This window comes from Scardinius erythrophthalmus (assembly GCF_964197995.2).
Source record: "Scardinius erythrophthalmus genome assembly, chromosome: 22".
In the NCBI taxonomy this organism is placed as follows: domain Eukaryota; kingdom Metazoa; phylum Chordata; class Actinopteri; order Cypriniformes; family Leuciscidae; genus Scardinius; species Scardinius erythrophthalmus.
Window position 1 is genome coordinate 19,829,488 of NC_138242.1, and position 20,601 is coordinate 19,850,088.

Below are 20,601 nucleotides of genomic sequence, written 5' to 3' on the forward strand. Positions count from 1 at the left end.
CAAAATGGCAAATTCAAACGTATCGCTCTTTAATGTGACATCTCTAACCGCTTTAGTTCAAACTGCAAGTAAAGCGAGCGCGAACCGATCATCTTTCATCACTAATTTTAGCTCGAAATGGAATGGTGAGAGAAACTACAACTTGCCAAAATAAAAAAATATATCTTATAATCGCTCAGTTAGTGTTTCAACCGCAGAAAGACGTCAATAAGAGTTAGTGAACAACACTTGCCCTGACGTTACTTTAGGAAAGTCATTCAATGTCCGTGGATTTCTCTAGGAAAGAAATTTGCAGCACATCGTTAAATCGTATAAATATTTACCTCAAAAATATATACTTTTAACACAATACCGTACGTTTGGTAAGATTTTTAAAAGTGTTTTTGTTTTTTAAAAAGTCTTGTCCTCACCAATGCTGCATTTATTCGATCAATATTCTATTACATAACTATTTTCTATTTTAATATATTTTAAAATGTAATTTACAACTGTGATGGTAAAACATTTTCAGCATCATTACTCCAGTCTTCAGTGTCACATGATCCTTCAGAAATCATTCTATGCTGATTTGATGCTCAAGAAACATTTCATCAATGTAGAAACATGTTGTTTTCAACAATGCGTTTTGATCCTGGATAAAAGTAGCAATTTATTTATTTTTTTCTTAAAAAAAAATCTTACTGTGACCATATTTTGAATGATAGTGTGTATATTTACTTTGAATGAAATAATCTTTTTTTCTTTTTAGTGCATAGAACTCAATTTAAATTGTATGAAAAGCTCTGGCTTTTTATATTGGTAGTCCCTGGTAGGCCTGTAAAGGTAAAAAAAACCTGCCCTAAAATTATTCCAAATTCATCAAGGCAAATGCACCAAGTCCCAAATCTTTCTTGACCTATGACCTGATTAGAATGCGTGATGAAGACCAGTGTCGTATAGAGTTGTACAGATCATTTTATTCCATATAGAAAACTTTACAGGGCTGTACCATTACAGTTTACCCCCACTAGTCAGGAATGCTTCAGATCCTTATTCCATCAACAGTTTTAAAGCGCAGCTATCATTAATTTCTATACAATACATCCCACCCCCAAAACCGAAGAGAAGATTTTAAATATATTAACTTTTTTAAAAATTTGTACACGTAGAGTGAAGCCAAACTTCAAATAGGGATACAAACCAGTGATTCAGATGCAGCTCACACGTAAGTCACCCTCAATTTTCAAGTTCCAGTTTTTTTCCTTTTAAAGGATCTCAGTTGCCCTCTGTGTTTAATTAAAAAAGTGTCAGCGTATATAAAATGGAGTAAATCGAACTAATCATTTTGTATCGTATTAGAAATCTCTAGCTGGACAGTTATGGAGGGAAAGATGGCATAGTTCAATAATTTATCACAAAAGTAAAAATCTCCAGTGCATTTTGATCAAGAAAACAAGTGCAGCAAAATTTCCGAGAAACAAACCAACGAACAAACAAAAGATACAGAAAACAAAATCTAGTGTTGTGAGATTATATTACAAAGCTGGAATTCTGTACAACTAGTTTCTTCGGAGTTATTTATGCTAATGTTAGCCATTAGCGGTGCAAATGCAAATGCAAAAAAAAAGAAAAAAAGAAAAAAAAATCTGAATTACTTGAGAAACATCACATCACATTGCTTGATATGCAACCCTTCCGTCATTCTTCAAACAGCTTTTAATATAATGCCAAGACACTGTTTTGAAATATATCAGGACCTTTTGAGGATCTCAAAGGTCAAGCAATTTATATAGTAGTAGTGATATTCAGCATCTTCATGATGTTCTACATAATTTGATCCTATTGTACAAGGCCTGGTCATTTGTCCGGTGGGTGGGAGACGGTTCCTGTTCTGCTATTGGCTGTTTGTCCAGAGCAGATCCTGAAAGGGTAGGCGGGGGGTTGATTTTAGTACCATCGTATCTGACATTGTCCATCTTTTCATTGGTTAGAGGAGATCAGCTGATCGTGTCCTGCAGTGTTTCAGACGTCTGTGGCGTTCAGGGACAGGCACTGCTGCTGCTTCTAGGCGTCGTTGGGAGGCTGATCTGTTTCCAAACTCTGGGTGATCTGGAACACCAACCCGATGCGCAGGAAGAACTTGCGCAGGACGGCCCTCAGCTCCGGGATCAGGTCAAACTGCATGATCTCACAAAGCAGAGGGTAGTATCGGGACACGTGGGCCTTGAACTGAAAAGAGAACAAGAATGCTTTAATTACATTACTTTTTCTTAATCGTTGATGATTAGCGCCAGGTGTTCTCTTATAATTGGTTATATATCAACACAAACCGGTATTGACATTAGCACTCTAATTGAGCGAGATTAAAAATGACTGAGCATTAATGATGTGAATGATATGAATTAGTTTGATTTAGGATTTAAACCAGATCCAGCTCCTGCTATATGGACTACCATTTTATATTCACTAAATAATTGAAATAAGTTTTTTTTTTTCAAAATATAATTTTTTGCAACATTATAAAAGTCTTAACTGTCATGTTTGATCAGTTGAATGAGCCCCTTGCTGAATAAAAGTATTAATTTATTTTAAAAAAAATCTTACTGAATATTACAAAACGCTAGTATATATAATATAAAAACATTTAAATATTTTATATAGCTTACATACAGTATATATATATATATATATATATATATATATATATATATATATATATGGCATAGTTCAATAATTTTTCACAAAAGTAAAAATCTCCAGTGCATTTTGATCAAGAAAACAAGTGCAGCAAAATTTCCGAGAAACGAACAAACAAAAGATACAGGAAAACAAAATCTAGTGTTGTGAGATTATATTACAAGAAAAAATATTATAAAATATTATATATTATCAAGAAAACAAGTGCTGCAAAATTACCGAGAAACAAACCAACGAACAAACAAAAGATACAGAAAACAAAATCTAGTGTTGTGAGATTATATTACAAAGCTTATATTTTACAAAGATTATATTACAAATATATATATATATATATATATATATATATATATATATATATATATATATATATATGAATGCTCAATTGACCAGAAACTAGGACCGGAATTATTCATGTAAAAATATAAAAATTTAATTGTTGCATTTGTTTTAAAAATGTATACATTATCATTTTAAATATCATGGACTGCAGTTCCATCATGCCCCACTAGAGGATCGTAAACCCCCAGTTGGGAAAATCTGGACTGCAGGATTCTATGAATCCGACACTCACCCTGTCGTCGCTGATCTTGAGCACTTTGGTAAGGAAGAGCAGCAGTAGGTTAGTCCAGGCCTCACGGTGGCTCTCAGACGTCAGCGTCAGGAAGTAAGCCACAGCGTCACTGCACACGCTGACAAACACAAAGAGAGATTTATAAATAAAGACATATTCCACCTAAACCAAAAACGTCTTGAATGTAGGCTTGGTGACCTCTGATAGGCTCCTCCCCTTCATTGTCTTATATAACCCCTCATCAGCCCTGCAGCTTCCTTCAGTCATCATGACCTAATCTCACCTAAATCCCCTTTGGCCTGGTTAAGCGTGTCTTCACGCTCTCTCACTGGGCCGCTGGGTTCGGTGAACACCGCGAATGATTAGAGTCTTCCTGCAGACATGGAAGTCAGAGTCTGACCTGTCCTCTTTCTCATGATTGAACCCTATTAGCAGTGTAGTCTGAGAGTCATGCTGAATGGAAGGACACAGGTCTGAGACTCAGTCAAATTAGAGCTCAGTGAAACTTAATTTGCTACCACTAATGTTTCTTACCCAACTAATCTAACAAAACACTGTCCTAATGGTGCATGAAATGGTTTCTCACTGTTGGATTCAAGCCAGAGAACCAATGCCAATTCAATGAAGCCATCCCACACACTCACTTCAGGGAATATAAGGCAGAATGACCTTTGTCCATCATAAAAATGAACAAATTAGAACGAAGAATGGCTTTTAATGCACTGACCTTCTGAACTCCAAGTGTTTTTAGATTAATTTTAGATTTTTTAGATTGAACATTGAAGGACTCAACAATTAAAGGTGCAGTAAGTGATTTCTCAAAATCGTTGTTGAAGATTGTTGATATTTGATATCAACCCAAACAAACACACCCCTCCCTTCCATTGCTCCGCCCCCATAATGCACAAACACGCAATGCAAGAGTGTCTCTTTTATCATAGCAGAAGCAAAGCAAAATAATGCTTAGAGAAAAATAAAGCAAAGATGACAAACGAACGACAAGGATGCACAAAAAAAGGGATAGTTCACCCAAAAATGAAAATTCTGTGATCATTTACTCTCTCTCAAGTTGTTCCAAACCTGTATGACTTTCTTTCTTCTGCTAAACACAAAAGAAGATATTTTAAAGAAGGTTGGTAATTAAACAGTTGCTGGTCCCCATTGACTTCCATAGTATTTTTTTTCCTACTATGGAAGTCAATGGGGTCCATCAGACATTTGGTTACCGACTTTCTTCAAAATATCTTCTTTTGTGTTCAGCAGAAGAAAGAAAGTCATACAGGTTTGGAACAACTTGAGGGAGAGTAAATGATTTTCATTTTTGAGTGAACTATCCCTTTAACATTCAGTACACGTGTATATAAGCAAGAGTTCATTGTTAGTCGCCAGCAGCACACTCTCAAAACCATGAAACAGAAACAACTCAATCTCGACATCTGTTTTCAGGCCTTCCCGCTTAGGTCTCTCCAGCGCTGGAAAGCTTTTCTAATATTAATGCGGGTCCTAAAGCTCTTGCCAGATCATAACCCTTCTTTTTCCAGTGAGATTGTAATGTCTCTCAGCCATCTCTCTTTCTACAGTCTTTTTTAAATTTCTGATTGGCTACACGTTTGTTGTGGTGCTCGGTCCAATCCACTAACAACAGCGTTTTTCAGAAATCAATTACTGCACCTTTAAAGTCTTATATATGCTGGGTTCGTGCAGGACAATCTCTGGATCATATCATCAAGCCTTTCAGTAGGATCCTATTGGATATTATTCTACTTGTATTGGAATAGTTTTGAATATCTTGTTTCACTCAGAATAATGGAGGTAAATAATGGTTGCATTTCATTAGAGATGAAATGGTATGACAATTTCATATCACGATTACAGTGACCAAATTTTTTACGATTATCAATATTATCACGGTTTTATGTTCAAAAAATGTTCAAAAAGAACAAAGAACTGATACACACACTGAAAACATTTCAACGTCGCTGTTATAGTGGCAGTCTATTATTAAAATATCAAAAGCCGTCCCTAAGCTAAAATAGAGCCAGGGAAGATGTGAACTGTACCGTGTACAAAAAGACAGTTGAAGCTATGAGCATATAATTAGTCGAATAATATTTCCATGGCCACAGGGCCTGAGAGCACAGCGGTTCCAGTCACGATCGTGACAGTGATGTCTTACTTGAGCAGTCTCCTCTGCACCTCCTCCCAGGCGTCCTGCCTGCTCTCGTCCGTGTACATGCGGAAGAGGATACGCAAGCCACACGCCAGGCTGCTGGTCTCCTGTTTCAGCAGATTGGGCTTCGACTTCCCTTTGAAACCTGATCACACACACACGGAGACACAATGAGCTCTTTTAATGTGGGACGGGAGAAGAAATCAAGCCAGACGTGACAAAGACTCTCCATTAGGCCACACGGGTAGCTCTATCTGATAACGGAGGACTTGATACGACGTGGCCTGTAAGCGATGTGGCGGCTTTTGTAGATACTGAAAAATCAACTCATAACAATGGATATATTTATTGCATCTCAAGATTCTAACAACAAGGAAATCAGTAGTACTGACCAGCCTTCCACAGTGCTGTTCTCTGTTCATTATTGGAGTTAAAGGCCTTGGCAAAGCGATGAGACTCCAGCAGACAGTCGAGCAGTTTAAAGAGCTGTTCTGAGGTCAGGTAGCGATACATTCCCTGGTCCTGAGTATCTACATGTACATCGGCATCCAAAGCATCTCTCTGCAGGAAAACACACTTCATTTAGACTGTAGAACTTCATACACATCATGTACAGAAGACAAAATCTTCATAAATCAGATAATAAGTTCAAGTCAATGAACAGTTGTGGCCTTGCATAGGGGTTTTCAAACAATTATTATTTTTTTATTTATTTTTATTAGCTGTGCTCATGTGCCAGTGTTGGTATTGTTAACTAAAACTATTAAAAATGTTTTTGGTCATTAAAATAGAGCTGGAACTTTTTAAACACTATAAATGAAAATGAGAAATGTTGCTTTGGCAACTAACTGAAAAGTAGAAGAACTAAAATGACTGAAACTAAAAATTAAAAAATAAATATAAATGATAGCTGCATAGATTAATATATATTTAAAAAATGGCAAAAGCACATTACTAAAACTTAAAAAAATACAATTATTAAAAAAAACCTGAAAATATAAAAATAAAACAAAAATTCTAAATATGAATAAATACTATACTAGACTAATTAATACTATAATATTATAAGAATAATACTGACGTGGGTGACACAATCTGGCAATTTGATTGCATTCCCATTTCGCTTTCTAAACTCTCAAAAAAAGTAGCCCAAAACAATAATAAAAAAAAAAATAATATATATTATAATATATATATATATATATAAAAAGGCAGATTTGTTCATAATAAGAGTTTGTAAAGATCCTGAGCTGATACCTGTGCTGCTGCCAAGTTTTCAGCATCCTCCTTCTTACTGGTTGCAGGAAAGAACACAATGTTGTCTATGGTCTGAATGAGCTCCAGCTGGACCACACACTTGATGAGCAGAGCCGCAAACAGCCTCTGTTCCTGGGCTTCTGGGGAGGTCACATATGGAAGCACAAAATTAATAGCTGACCAGCTGATATGTTTCAATGTGTTTTGGGTCTATTATGAAATCAGGCTAAAACCAAGACTAAAAACAACACTGTTAAATTCAATTAATGAAAAAATGATTACATGGATCTCTGGATTACTTGATTCTAACTGGTAATTTGTGGCTTTACTGTTGTATAATGAGTGCTAAAATTTACAATTAACAATATACAACAATTTCATGGTTGAGTTTCAAATCTTTTACTTATGAAATAATGTGAAGCAAAAAAATTAAATAAATCAATATGGTTGGCCACCACGATACGTGCCTAAAGCAACACTGAACTGACTCTGTCTGCGGTTGTCAGCCAAAGCCTTCTCCATACTGTTCACAGACTGCTGGTCATCTGCTCGAGTCTGAATATCCACTGACTTCTGGGAAATGGAGTCCTGTAAGCACCAGATAAGTGTTTATTAATATTAAACATTATAGGAACTCGCATCTGGTTGTGATGACCCTTGAACACTTCCACATTTAGCACAGTTTCGAAACCCATTTGCATACCAGCTGTTTATCAGAGTCCAGCTGAGTCACGTGATCTCCCTCTGTACCAGCCGGTCTCCACGTCAACAGCCTGTGAACAAAACATTGATGAGTTAAAAGGGTCATGCTATACAGCAGGTATTTTCTTTTTTTCTGTTTGATAACATTCTGTCAGACAAATGTAGTGTTTCAAAGTGCTAATAAATTGCACTGTGCCATCTCAAGCTAAATGATACATTTTAAGTTATGTTAGGATATAATAATGCCTAGGTTTGCCATGTCAAGCTAAAATACATCCAAAAATATTTTTTATATACTTAAGGGAACAGGGTTTGATGGTAACAGGGCTGAACGTTTTAGGGTTTCATTTGACATTAAATGCTGTGCATGTAAGGTAGTAAAATATGTTTATTAGAATTTATTGCAGATGTTTCTAAAGCATATTCATTATTTAATAATCAGTAGTTTACTATTCAAAATCATACTAACAGGGTTGACAGTTTTACAGTAAATGTAGCTACAATATGTTTATTACAAAGAGAATTTAATGCAGATATTTGTACAAATATCAAGTATTTAATAATCAGTAGTTTAGTATAAAAAAAATCATAGTAACAGGGGTGACTGTTTTACAGTTATTTTAGCTACACAATGTTTATTAGAAATATAATTTAATTAGTATTTAATAATCAGTTGTTTACTGTCCAAATTCATAGTTGTAAATCAAACAGGGTTGAAAGTTTCAGTCGCGAGTAATCTCCCCCTCGCATTCGTCACAGTGCCACTGAGTGTCAAAACGCGAAAGGCGAAGCTTGAATTTCCAGGTATGTCCCTCTTTGGCTAATGTATTTTCAAGATGGAGGCGCAACATGGCTGCCACCATTCAAGCGACTCGCTCGTATGTATTCTAAATGGCAGATTCTACGCTTACGAGAATACTTGATTAGTTGGTAGAAGTAATTACACATTAGTGAGCACATATCATTTTGAAAAAACTGTTTTTTTGCAAATAATCAACTTAAAAAATTACACAGTGTAGCTTTAAAAATATGATGGTAACAGGATGTATATTTAAGGAGAATGGAAAAATTGCTATTAGAAAAAAGAAATTCCTTGTTAAAAGTCTTAACACATTTATACTAGGGACATAAATGGCATTCGTTTAGTAAAATGACCCATTCGAATTTCTGAAACGCTCACATGTGTGGGATGGTGGTTTTGAAGATGTCTAGCATACAGTTGCATGTCTTGTCCCAGGTCTCAGGGTTAAACTTCTCACCGTTGAGGATGACCACGTTTTCAAGGCAATTAGTGCCTGATCTCGCTAATTGCTCATTATCTGTGAGGAGAGATATGCAAGTGAAATCATGACCTGAAGTCCATACATGAATCTCCTAGTCTTCAGTATTTTGCACAATGCGTGTTGTTTTCTCAGCAGTGTCACTGTAAATGCACTGCAATTGTATCTTGTCTATTGCTGGTACTGTACACTGACCTTGTTGCACACACCAGTAGAGCTGAGAGAGGATATCATCTAACAGAACATCACTCAGAGATTCAAAGTACTGTGTGAAAACGTCACAGATAGCATAAAGTGCATGATTGCAGGTGGTGGTCATCCACTCCGCTTTCTAAAAACAAACACAAAACAGAACATTAGCCATGCTGGTTTTCCATGCTGATATGAAGATAATGCAGTGGTACCATATGATTATATTAATGCCAGAGAGAGTCCCTGTCCAAGCAATATCTGTGCTGGTGACACGTCCTAAAATCATATTTTATTCTAGGCCAGATTTCATTGCTGACGTTGACTTGCCTCAGTCTGTTGCTCAGGAAGCTTCATGTTGTCAAAGATCCTGAACACAATGCGGAACAGATCCTGCCACCAGTGTTTCTCGTAGGTGTGACCGTACGTCTTCATCACCTCAAACATCACTGTCAGACCCCTGACAAACAAAACAAAAATGTACTGTCAGGAGGGGAAAAAAAAGATGTCATAACAAAAACATTTCAAAACAGACACTGAAAACATTATTATAAAATATTAAAATATTAATATTTCCAGCATCATTACTCCAGTCTTTGGTGTCACATGATCCTTCAGAAATCATTGTAATATGTTGATTTGATTCTCAATCAATATTTCTTATTATTATCTATGTTAAAAAAAACAGTGCTGCTTAATATTTTTGTGGAAACTGATATTCCTCTGAACTTTATATTCATCAAAGAATCCTGAATAAATCTGTTGGCTGTATTGTGGGTCTGGCACTGACCTGGTCCGGACGTCCAGCTTACACCTGTTGATGATGCATGACAGCTCAAAGAGGATGGGGAACCAGCCTCTCACCCAGACACGGTCCTCCGGAGCGACGTTCATATCGTCACTGGTGCAGTCTTTAAATGCCTGTCGACACAAAACATAAGCAGTTTACTCGCAGAGCCACATTTGCTTTGAAATCACATGGCACACGCCTGAACACACTTGACTATAAGCTGCATTCACAGATCAAAAGATTTTTGCCCCAATCTGGCAACCCTTGGTAAGATGAGGTGGAGGTCTACTTGTGGGTTGCCTTCACTAATCTTCACTTTAGAAACACCACAGGACTAAAGCACTTAACAGGCACAAACACAGCTCATAACGCAATCACCCTTCATGAAGAGCAGAAAACAGATTGCTTACATTTTCCATCCACTTACTAAAGGCCTTAGGTTTTGCTCATTAAGGCATCTGGTAATGAGAGTTTCCTCATTAAGTGTAATCCATTTAGAGGGTGTCTGTGGAAAGCCTGACCCGGGGTCAGATTATAATTCAGAGTTATGGAGCGCGCACTCGTTATCACTGACCTGAGGTCGGTCGGAGACGTATTTAGCGCAGTGGCGGATGAGACGGATGGCCTCCATGCTGGTGTCGGGGAAAGAAGCGTTGCAGGCGAACTCAGACAGACATTTGACAGCGTCCTGGAAGGAGTCGATGGTTGCTGGGAAATGCTTCTCAAATACATTCGCTGCGAGGTGAAAAGAGACTATTGAACCCCAGTGTATTAAAAAGGCTCTTAATTATTTATTCCTATCTTGTATCCTAAATGAGAGCATCCTTGATCTCCATGGAGGCACTTACTGACGATGTGTCCAGTTGTCTGGAAGGCCAGCTCCACTATGCTCTCATCCTGATCGGAGGCAGCGAGATGAAACACGGAGAAGATGTTCTTCCACCCTGATCTAATATTCCCAGCCTGAGAGTTGACCATCTGGGCTATGCAGCGGACCACCATGTCTCTAATGGTAGGAGATCTGCAGATGGAGAAGAAGCATGTAACTAAAGCAGGAAAACATGCACACACTCGCTCACTTCATCTCATTCTGCAGGGACAAACGTGTGTAGACAATTCATTTATCTCCATCGGTCATGGAGTTTAGTCATGATGTATTCTGACACTGTGTGTGTGTGTGTTCACTCACAAAGCTTAATGAGTATGCAGGGTCCATATGAGCTAATATATCTTTCTCTTCTTCGCTTCTTTCCAGTGATTGAGAAGCTACTTTGAAAGTGAAGATTGCCAGGCTGCTTATAATTTAAAGGAACATGCCGACTTTTTGGGACTTTAGCTTATTCACCAATCCCCCAGAGTTAGATAAGTCCATACATACCCTTTTCATCTCTGTGCGTGCCGTAACTCTGTCTGACACACCCACAGCTAGCCTAGCTTAGCACAAAGACTGGAGGTAAAGGGCTCCAGCTAGCACACTGCTCCCAATAAGTGACAAAATAACGCCAACATTTTCCTATTTACATGTGATTTGTATAGTCACAGCATGTACAAATAACAAGGTCACATGAGACACAGCCATCTTCTAACCGTATACATACTGGGAACTATATTCTCGAAAGGCGAAGCACTGCCACTTATTGGGAGCAGTATGCTAGCTGGAGCCGTTTACCCCCAGTCTTTCTGCTAAGCTAGGCTAGGAATGGGTGTGTCAGACAGAGTTACGGTATGCATGGAGATGAAAAGGGTATGTATGGACTTATCTTTGGGGGATGCGGTGAATAAGCTAAAGTCCCAAAAAGTCAGCGTGTTCCTTTAAAGTAGTCAGGCTGCCGTCTAGCTACATTTTCAAATAGTTGGTTACACAACTTTGGCGCAATGAGGAATTCAGTGAAGGTGGAAGCATCATATTTGGAAATATAAATGTACACAATATAAAACAAATGAAATACTTTGCATAACTGAATTTAAAAAAAGCAGTATTTAACTAAATATTTTTCACTACAAAATTCAATTTAATTTCAATTTTACATTTTTTTATTCAAATACTGAGTGATGACAGTGAATTCATTTAAATGTATTGTTCAAAACCAGTGTTGTTATTGTTAACTAAAAGTAAAATATGTATTGAAATACAGCTGAAATAAAATCTATATATAATAAATATATAATAATTAGATGAAAAAAAATTACATAACTTTTATTTCAGTTATTTTCTAATGCAACACTTCTAGTTGAAGTACTAAAACTGACAAAAAAAGTTGAAAAAACTAATACAAATTACAAAATCAAATAACAAAATTACTAAAATTAAAATTGAAAATAAAAAGCTAATTCAAAATATTCCTAAAATAACAATTATTTTTAATGAATAGATCATAACAAACTGATTAACTAAATGAGTTGCCAATGCTTAAAAGAGACACTTTAATAGAGTGAGTATTGCTGAATATAAAAATCGTTTTATAGACATTTCGCGATTTTCTACTATTTTATTTTTAATGTTTGAAGTATTTTCTAATATTTTGGACTTGAGCATAACTAAAATTATATTTTTATAAAATGATATATTTTTATATTAAATTTATTTAAAACATTTATATATATATATATATATTTTTTTTTTTTCATGACTTTTAAGGCAGTGCCAAGTTTTCAGAAAAATAGTTTGTCTTTGAAAATGTTACACTATGGATCTAAAATCACTTGATTGAAAAATGTGGGCATTTTACCTTTTAGTTATTCTCAATGGTTCAATACACCACGGATGTTAAAGAAAGAACTATGTAACTAGGGTTAATAAACAAAACCTTTTGTTTATGTCTACAATACATTTCCTGAAAGATCAAAAATGTTTCCCTTAAAAGGAGAACATTTTATATATGTAAACAAGGCACTGAAAATGACATCATGAAGATCAGGCACTCCAGTCTCCTGAATCCAGAACAGAGCCCTTCAGAAGATGACATTTAGAAGCAGTACATCCGCCGGAGAGAAAAAAACAGCTACACTCAAAACAAGCCTTGAGCCTCGAACCCGTCTTAAGGCAAGACTTGCACAGTTGTACGACAAACCATGCAATTAATTCATTACAATTTGTTTGGTTATTCAATTGACACTCTCTATATATGAAGCGTTAAGTGATATTTCACTTTAACTGCAGTGTAAATTGAAACGCTCACCTGTTCTTTTTCATTATGTGCTCAAACGGCCTGAGGAAATCCTTCTGGAATCTGAAATTGGCCAACTCTCCCTTCTCCAAAAATTTCATGGATAGCTGCCTCAAAGAGTCCACAGCGAAAATAGCAACATCCTCATTGGGATTACAGCCGACCTGTGTCAAAACAGAAAGCGAAAGAGACGAGGGGGAACGTTAAAGCAACGAGAGTGCTGTGTTTTCATTTTCGGCTCTTCTTCAATCTATTAGATATGCCCTCCCACAGGCAGAGTGAAATTTAAAAGCATCATTAGATTTCTCTGATATCATACAAAGCCACCGAGACACACACTCTTCAAGGACCGATTTCCTTCCAGCGTTGATTTGGTGGCTGCTTTGAACTCACCTTATTGAAATGATCCCCTATAACCTCCCATATCCTGGACCACTGCAGCCTGATACGACCCATGTTGTAGTACGAAATCTCCACGATCTTCTGCAGACTGAACATTCGAGGGTGTGTAGGGGAGGCCAATTCGTCCATAGATACAGCACACAGCCATCGGACAAAGTCCACTGCAAGACACAGCAAGGTACACAACACAACACTTTAATCTTCTCAGAACTGAAGGTAGTGTGGCGCTTGCAACGCCAAGGTCGTGGGTTCAAATCCCAGAAACAAATACTAATAAAATACAGCTTGAATGCAATATACACAATAAATTGCAGTCTTGATTAACATAAGAGACTTCTTTCAAAAACACTTAAAAAAACGTACCAATCACAAACTTTTGAACGGTAGTGTAAGATTTAAATAAACATGTCAACTGTAAATTTGAAGTCTTGTACTTACCGATAGCATTTCCATCAAGTCTGGTAGAGCCTGTGAATATCCTGCAGAGAAGAATATGAGCGTTAACAACATTCCAGGAACATATTAGTGTTTGTAACATTATGAGGTTCATTAGAATTAACGATAACCATCATACCGGTCCACAGCGACCACCACACTTTGCGAGCTGGTCTCCCCGATAGACTCCTGAATGCTTGCGATCTGTTTACGATCAACGTTCCCTCCTATTGTGAGAAAAACCACAGTTGGATTATTTATACAAGTACCAACTTAATTTCACACTGCTGGATAATTATGCTGGATTATAATAAAGCAATCTTAATGGATCACATTTTATCTTTAGATAAAACGTTTATGATGATGCAATTGCAAATGGAAAAGCAGCAATGCAGATTGTGCTTGTTTTCAATGTCACAGTTTTTGTGTTTTGACAAAAATGCCCTTTGAATTCAGTCAATATTTTGTCAAATCATATTCAATATCACACTCGTTTTACTTTACAGACTAAATATTAACTAAATTTGAAAAAATCTGACAAATGACAAAACGTTTAGCTATTAATTTAAACATCTGTTAAACATTTAAAGTCGCCCTGTGGTGAAAACCAAGTTTTTAATGTTGTTTATGTCTATATGGTGTTTTTAATATGCTTTAAGACAAACCATGTGTAAATTCATAAGTCAACACCATTGCTGAGTATTTTCTCCTTAAAACTGCAGTGAACCAAAAATAGCAGATTGAAATCGCTGGTGTTTCTGAGCTGGTGTGAGTGAGTGGAGGCGGGGCTAATTTGCATATTCATTGAACCGCGTATACTATATGAGGCAAGGGTGTAGAGTTACACTCAAGCTATTTTAAGGCATGAAGATTTTGTTTCAAAGAAAAAACGTTTAAATATGTAATTTATGTCAAAAAGTCTTTGTCAACAAACATTTATAATAATGATATGTTTGCTGCTTGTGTGAAGTGTGATTGACTGACCCAAGCCCAGGTACTCATCAGACGTCTGTTCCTTGGTGCTGGTGATGAAGCCTTCCTTCCCCCGTACGGTTCCTGATATGTACCGAGCCTTCACTCCTGTCCCGATGAGCTGGGCCAACTCCAGCTGACTAATGCACTTCAGAATCTGCAGCGCACATACAGAATATGATAATACCTGACAAAATCTGCCAATCACATCACATAGGAAACATGCAGGCCAATCAAAGAGTTGGGCTTGGCAGTGCTCACCTCATGCCAGGAGTTTCCTAGGTAATTTCCATCCGTGTGTGCCACTGTAATGAGGGTCTTGATGGTGTCGATGTTCTTCTGCTTCATCTCAGTGATGCCCGAGCTGGCCGTCAGCAACGTGAAGCGGGCCAGAGCCTGAACGTACGCATCTCGCTCCAACTGGAAAAAATCAGCAGAGAACAAAAACCTTTCGGAGGGTTTCTGTTTGGTCTGTTTCTTACTGAAAGCTACCGAATGTAGTCATATGAACCACTTTTATAAAGTTTTTGCATCCTTTTTGAAGCTTTACAGCTCTAATCCTCATTCATTGTAATTGTATGGAAAAGCGCAACATGCGCATTCCTCAAAATATATTTTTTTGTGTTCCACATGTTTGGAACGACACAAAGACTAATAAATGATTTCAGTTTTCATTTTTGGGTCAACTATTCCTTTAAGCAGTCGATCATTCCAGCCAAAGATGACTGAAGTTTTTAAAGTCACTTATTCAGACAGAGATTTGAATAGCAATTCAAGCAAACGCAAGGCCTTTCTCGGCTTGGGTAAATGACCTCTCCACGGTTAATGCAATGTGTGAAATTACCTGAATGCTGAAGATGCAAGCTATCCTGATAGCACAGCGGATTCCCTCAAGACACAACGAAGCCACCTCAGTGTCATCACAGTCTTGCAGACCCACGCTGAACGCAGCCAGAAAGGGTGTCCAGGCCAGCTATGAGAGATCAAGATAATATGGGATGGGTATTTGCATCCAGACAGAATGTACGTGGAAGTACATGTACAGAATACTTTAAACATGTATGTACATGGACAGAATACCTTAAACATTGGTCTGACGTGCTCGAGGTGGGTGGCGCTGGTGAAGGGCGCCTGAACGTGGCTCACAGCTTCCATCAGAGCCTTGGCTGTCTTTGCCATTTGCTCCATCTCAACATTGTACAGAAGCCTCCTCTGCTTCTCACTGGCCACACCTGATTCAGAGACAACAGCAAAAGCACCATCAGTTAACACAAACCTCACCTCAAAATATCAGAATACTCCTTATGCCTCTACAGAGACAGCCGAACATAAATGTTCATTTGTTCTCTCGGAAGTCCAATAGCTTGAATTTTAATAATAATTATTCTAGGGACGCACCGATATGAAAATTTTGGCCGATACGATAACCGATAATTATTTATATTTGAAAGCCGATAACCGATATATTGGCCGATTAATCTAAATCCAAATTTTTATACCATTTTTGAGAGCCTGATTACAAAAACAAAAGCCTCACCATTAAAAGCCACGTCCCAAGCACACAATTATAATTTTCTCATTATAATTTTATGTAGCCGACATGACAGACTTGCGCTGCACATGTTACACTTAACTGTATTTTCCTTTTTTGAAGTGATTCCAATCATATTTAAAGCAATTCAAAACCATCATGGCGAACAGAGCGCATCTGAAGGAAAAATGCATTATTTATCAGCTTTAAAGGTGCATTGCGCAAGTCTCTGAGTTTTTGCAGAACTATGCCCCCTCTGGCGACAAGCGAAACTGCAACACTGCAACTGAACGCGCATGACGTCAGGCCCAGTCTCAAATTCCGACCCGAATCCCTCTTATTTATTTTACTGTACAGGATTATAGAGGCAATCGCAGTGATCAGAGAAGGGCTCATTCAGCCCATCAGGCAATTGTTTAAGCATGTATGGGTTAGAAAAACGGGTATTTTTAACATGAAAAGTTGCGCAATGCACCTTTAATATAGGTAAAAGGTAAAATTTTGTTATCAGGCTGATAACGATAACATTAAAAATGAGCATATATCGGCCTATACTGATATGGTGGCCGATATATCGCGCATCTCTAATATTTCATGTTATATATTTCATTGTTTTGTTTTATTATGGTTAATAATTATAAAAAATTAAAATGAAACATATAATAAAAATGAATAATAACTATAATGATTACTAATTGAATAATTATTAAAAAATATCTATACTCATTATAAAAAAAATAGCCAGAAACTAAGAAATATCCAGATTTGTATTTGTTTTAGCTTGTTTTAAATAATTTAAAGTCATCTCGATGCCCCCAATTTAGTTGAGGACCCCTAGTGGGCCCTGGTTCCCTGGTTGAAAACCACTTATGTACAGTCTCAAACTCATTATCGTACAATAATTAAAAGGACTGCCATGACCACATCAAGCAAAAATGCATTTGACCAATCATGCACAGGATTCAAATCGGTATGCCAAATACTCACTTTGCTTATTCGACTTGATATGTATTTCCTTCGTCTCCTTCATAGATATTTTTTTCCCTGCGATTTCATCATAAATGGCTGAGAGATACTCCTCCGGTAAATCTTTACTGTCATTGATACCTCGGTTCATCTTGATGTATTGCTCTTTTGTCATTTTATTCTTCACCTGTGCCAAGATAAAGGAAACAACAGATCAGTTGCGTTTCAGAAACATCCATCACCCTAGATTTAACTATTCCGCTCACATATCAAGATTGAATGCCAAACAGCCGTTTCCAGCACCGACGTTCATATTAACATTCATAGACTCGGGAATGAAAAGAAAATGCATTCTGCATTCGCTGAAGATTTCAGTGAACAATCAGCACTGGGTGCACTAACCTGCGGACTGTGTAGATCTGTAGTCAACATGATGATTGAATACGCGAGGACGTATGCGGTGTCTGCGCTGGCGAACAGCGTTTGCCTAAGGAGAGACATAAAAGAGACAAACAGCGACTGAGTGCAGTGTTTGCGACATAATTAGCAATATAGGTTAATCTATTGAAACAGAAGGAGACCGCTGCACTCACCCTTGGTTGCATTCTAAATATCTAGCAGCAAATTTCTCCATCAGTCGATCAATTTTCTGGGCCTCTCCGGGCAGACGGAAACCCTCGAGGAACGTGCGCAGTGCTGGCACGAAATCTTTGCCCTGGAAGTCCATTTGGTCGACGTAGGCATACATAACCTCTTTATTGATGCGATCGTTGTCTCCGAGAAACTCTCCTACCTGGATCTGTCAGGTTGGAAACAGAAGGGCCAATGAGTCATATTGATTGTGTAGGTAGAGCAGAAAAATCATGTTTTATAACTCAAAAACACATGCTCAATGCTATATTCTAAAGCCACACTAACAGACACTGCAGACTGGAGAAATTATTGAGCATCTATTCAGTGTGCACCTTTGAAATGCAATTTTCAATGTGTGGAAGTATTCCACGCATATCTCAAGACATTCAGGAGGCTGAGGGCTATTCGGGCTGAAGTGCCCTAATTTTGGGGCAGATTTAAGGAGCTCTTATTACTCATTACTGCTGTAGTCTTTTGAGGCCGGATGAACGAGCAAATGAGTTGCCGATTCATCACACTGAAGGATCAAATCATTTCTAAGTGGGGCAACACTTTTCTGGAGCACCTTAATATTTTTTATTTACCTTGTTTTTTTTTTTTTTTTCAGAAACGTTTCAGAAAAGCCCTGTTTTATTACAGTATACTGGCCTAGGTCACAATACATGGAAGAAACAAGGTAAGGGAAAATATTGTAGATAAACAATGTCTTACAGAGTCAAGTCTTTCCTCTTGGTGTAAAAACTGGGCGATATCTTCAGGCGTAGTTCCCAGCATGCCTTGTTCTTGCAGGTACTGAATGCCCCTCTTTGGTTTTTTGTTGAACCTGAGCATTGTGATAAATAGAACATTAAGATATGATCAACAGATTCACATTTGGCATTTTGTAAGGATGTTCTGAAGGTGAAGTGTGCAGTGTGTTTTTGTCTATGAAAGGGTTCATGAAGCATAATTTTTCCGATAAGAAAACATGCGCATAAACTACGATGGAAACACATGTCATTTACCAAATAAATTCCTCGATGCGCATCAAAAAAGACGTGACTTTGCGATGGGACGACATAACTGGACTAACCAGCGGACCAAACTCATTGCACATCATTTAAAATGCTGTTTTGGTCATTCTGAAATGCCTGAGCAAAGTCGTCAAAGTGGTTTAATAATAATTCCTTCCAGAATTGTCATGACTCCTGCCTCCAAAAACAAGATAACTTTATTCCGTTTCGTCTGTGCGTTCTGCGGCACAAGTCATTTATTATATATGAAATTTGTGGCTTCTCATTCAGCAGCAACTTCTATTTTTCTAAATAATATTTAACGGCAGTTTATCAGGAAGTGATGATTTTGTTCTCTTCGGCTCACTGGATAGAAACGGTGCTTTATTCGCATATGTTTTATGCGATATTCTGGTTTTTGCTGCTGTGACTCAAACATTGAAATGCATTATGACAGATTTATAAAACAAAATGGTATAGATGGACTGAAACAGTTTCTTCAGAAGAAAGTACAGAGCAGTAGGTGCTACACACTTCCAGGAACAACAAAAACCCTGACACTTTCATACATTTTATTCTTTAGTTTCTAAACACAGAATAGGTGTCATTGACGTGTAAATGTGGCAGTCGTGTTTAAATTAAAATTTTCATCCATCTGATGTGTGAAAATTGCAGAAGTTCAGAACGAGAAGTTTTCGCAGTCTCTTTTTTCATAGTGGAAAAAGTACAGAAAGATACATTAGAATTTCATAGTAGACCTTGTATCTCAAAAGATCAGGAATCCATATGAACCCTTTAAGATTGCTGTTTGTTTGAGCCCAACATTTCAACTACTGGCACAACTGTTTGAGGTACCATTTGTCAGGTAGATGGGGAAGTGTTTATGAAACCTGTTTGCAAGCAATTCTTTTTATTCCAACTGGCTCTGCCAACCTATTCCAACCTAGTGCTACAGAACTTATACACTTCACCTTTAAGGTGTCCGAACTTGCTCTTGGAGGGCCGACATGCTGCAGAGATTAGTTCACCTGCCTAGAAGTTTCTAGTATGCCTGAAGACCTTAATCAGCTGGTTCAGGTGAGTTTAATTGGGGTTGGATCTTAACTCTGCAAGACAGCTGCATGTTTTTCATACTATGGAAAAATTGCATGACAATGGCCCTCCAGGAGCAGGACTGGACATAGATAGGTAAACTAAGCAATTTCCATTCAAATTTTTGTTAACAGCACTGATAGTGCATAAATTGATTTCATGCTTTTGAATCCAACTTAAATGGCTTACAGGTCAATGCCTTGCTCTATGATCTCCTTCTGTTGTTTGAGGACCTCAAACTGCTCAGGGTTGTCCGTCCCAGACATCTGTGTGCTGTAGCTCCCGATGCCTGACGAGGCGGTGGAGTCCAATGAGTTAATGCTGCCGTAGCGGTTAATCGTTTCTGGATGCTTTGTCTCATTGGTTTCCTGTTCTAAAGGCTTTTCTTGGCCTGATCGAGAGAGAAGAGAAATGAAATTCAGATGCAATTTTAGAGAAAGCTGAAAAAATGATGAGCCCAGTTTGTGAAACACCATGAACCCCTGTAGCCTAAGGACTAGAGACAACATGATTCATTGGAGTCCTGGTTGGCTGAAATGTGTATTGGTGTAGAGTCTTTTTTCTGACTCAACTCCCTATATGAGTTTCCCAACACAACACTTCTCTAATAAAGTCTTTGGCCTCGGCTGACTCGTATCACAAAAACAGCACGATGGGGACTGGAGGAAGAGCAGCGTGACCTGAATACACAAAGTAACAGATCTGAAGTTTGTGCAAGCAAGATAAACAGACGGTTTGGGTATGTGGAAGCCATGGTTGCAGTTTGCAGGGTC

At 37.7% G+C, this 20,601-nt stretch overlaps 1 protein-coding gene across 3 annotated transcripts in view; it reads right to left on the reverse strand.

Annotated features, from left to right (window-relative positions):
* Positions 1–935: 935 nt before the first annotated feature.
* arfgef1 (ADP-ribosylation factor guanine nucleotide-exchange factor 1 (brefeldin A-inhibited)) overlaps positions 936–20,601 on the reverse strand; it is a 64,331-nt gene continuing 44,665 nt past the window's right edge. Inside the window, exons 14-39 of one of the 3 annotated variants that reach the window (XM_081353060.1) lie at positions 20,018–20,219; positions 18,456–18,567; positions 17,705–17,910; positions 17,514–17,598; positions 17,133–17,298; positions 15,695–15,846; positions 15,459–15,587; positions 14,876–15,034; positions 14,627–14,771; positions 13,782–13,869; positions 13,646–13,686; positions 13,199–13,368; positions 12,818–12,969; positions 10,487–10,659; positions 10,213–10,373; positions 9,639–9,769; positions 9,179–9,308; positions 8,855–8,990; positions 8,560–8,698; positions 7,381–7,450; positions 7,166–7,265; positions 6,678–6,817; positions 5,813–5,981; positions 5,427–5,565; positions 3,251–3,368; positions 936–2,208 (exon numbers count right to left, since the gene is read on the reverse strand). In XM_081353060.1, coding sequence (XP_081209186.1) covers positions 2,044–2,208; positions 3,251–3,368; positions 5,427–5,565; positions 5,813–5,981; positions 6,678–6,817; positions 7,166–7,265; positions 7,381–7,450; positions 8,560–8,698; positions 8,855–8,990; positions 9,179–9,308; positions 9,639–9,769; positions 10,213–10,373; positions 10,487–10,659; positions 12,818–12,969; positions 13,199–13,368; positions 13,646–13,686; positions 13,782–13,869; positions 14,627–14,771; positions 14,876–15,034; positions 15,459–15,587; positions 15,695–15,846; positions 17,133–17,298; positions 17,514–17,598; positions 17,705–17,910; positions 18,456–18,567; positions 20,018–20,219 — 3,578 coding nt within the window. In that variant the 3' untranslated portion in view covers positions 936–2,043. Of the gene's footprint in view, positions 2,209–3,250; positions 3,369–5,426; positions 5,566–5,812; positions 5,982–6,677; positions 6,818–7,144; positions 7,266–7,380; positions 7,451–8,559; positions 8,699–8,854; positions 8,991–9,174; positions 9,309–9,638; positions 9,770–10,212; positions 10,374–10,486; positions 10,660–12,817; positions 12,970–13,198; positions 13,369–13,645; positions 13,687–13,781; positions 13,870–14,626; positions 14,772–14,875; positions 15,035–15,458; positions 15,588–15,694; positions 15,847–17,132; positions 17,299–17,513; positions 17,599–17,704; positions 17,911–18,455; positions 18,568–20,017; positions 20,220–20,601 lie in introns of all 3 variants that reach the window. The other 2 variants (XM_081353058.1, XM_081353059.1) reach the window with 2 other exon arrangements.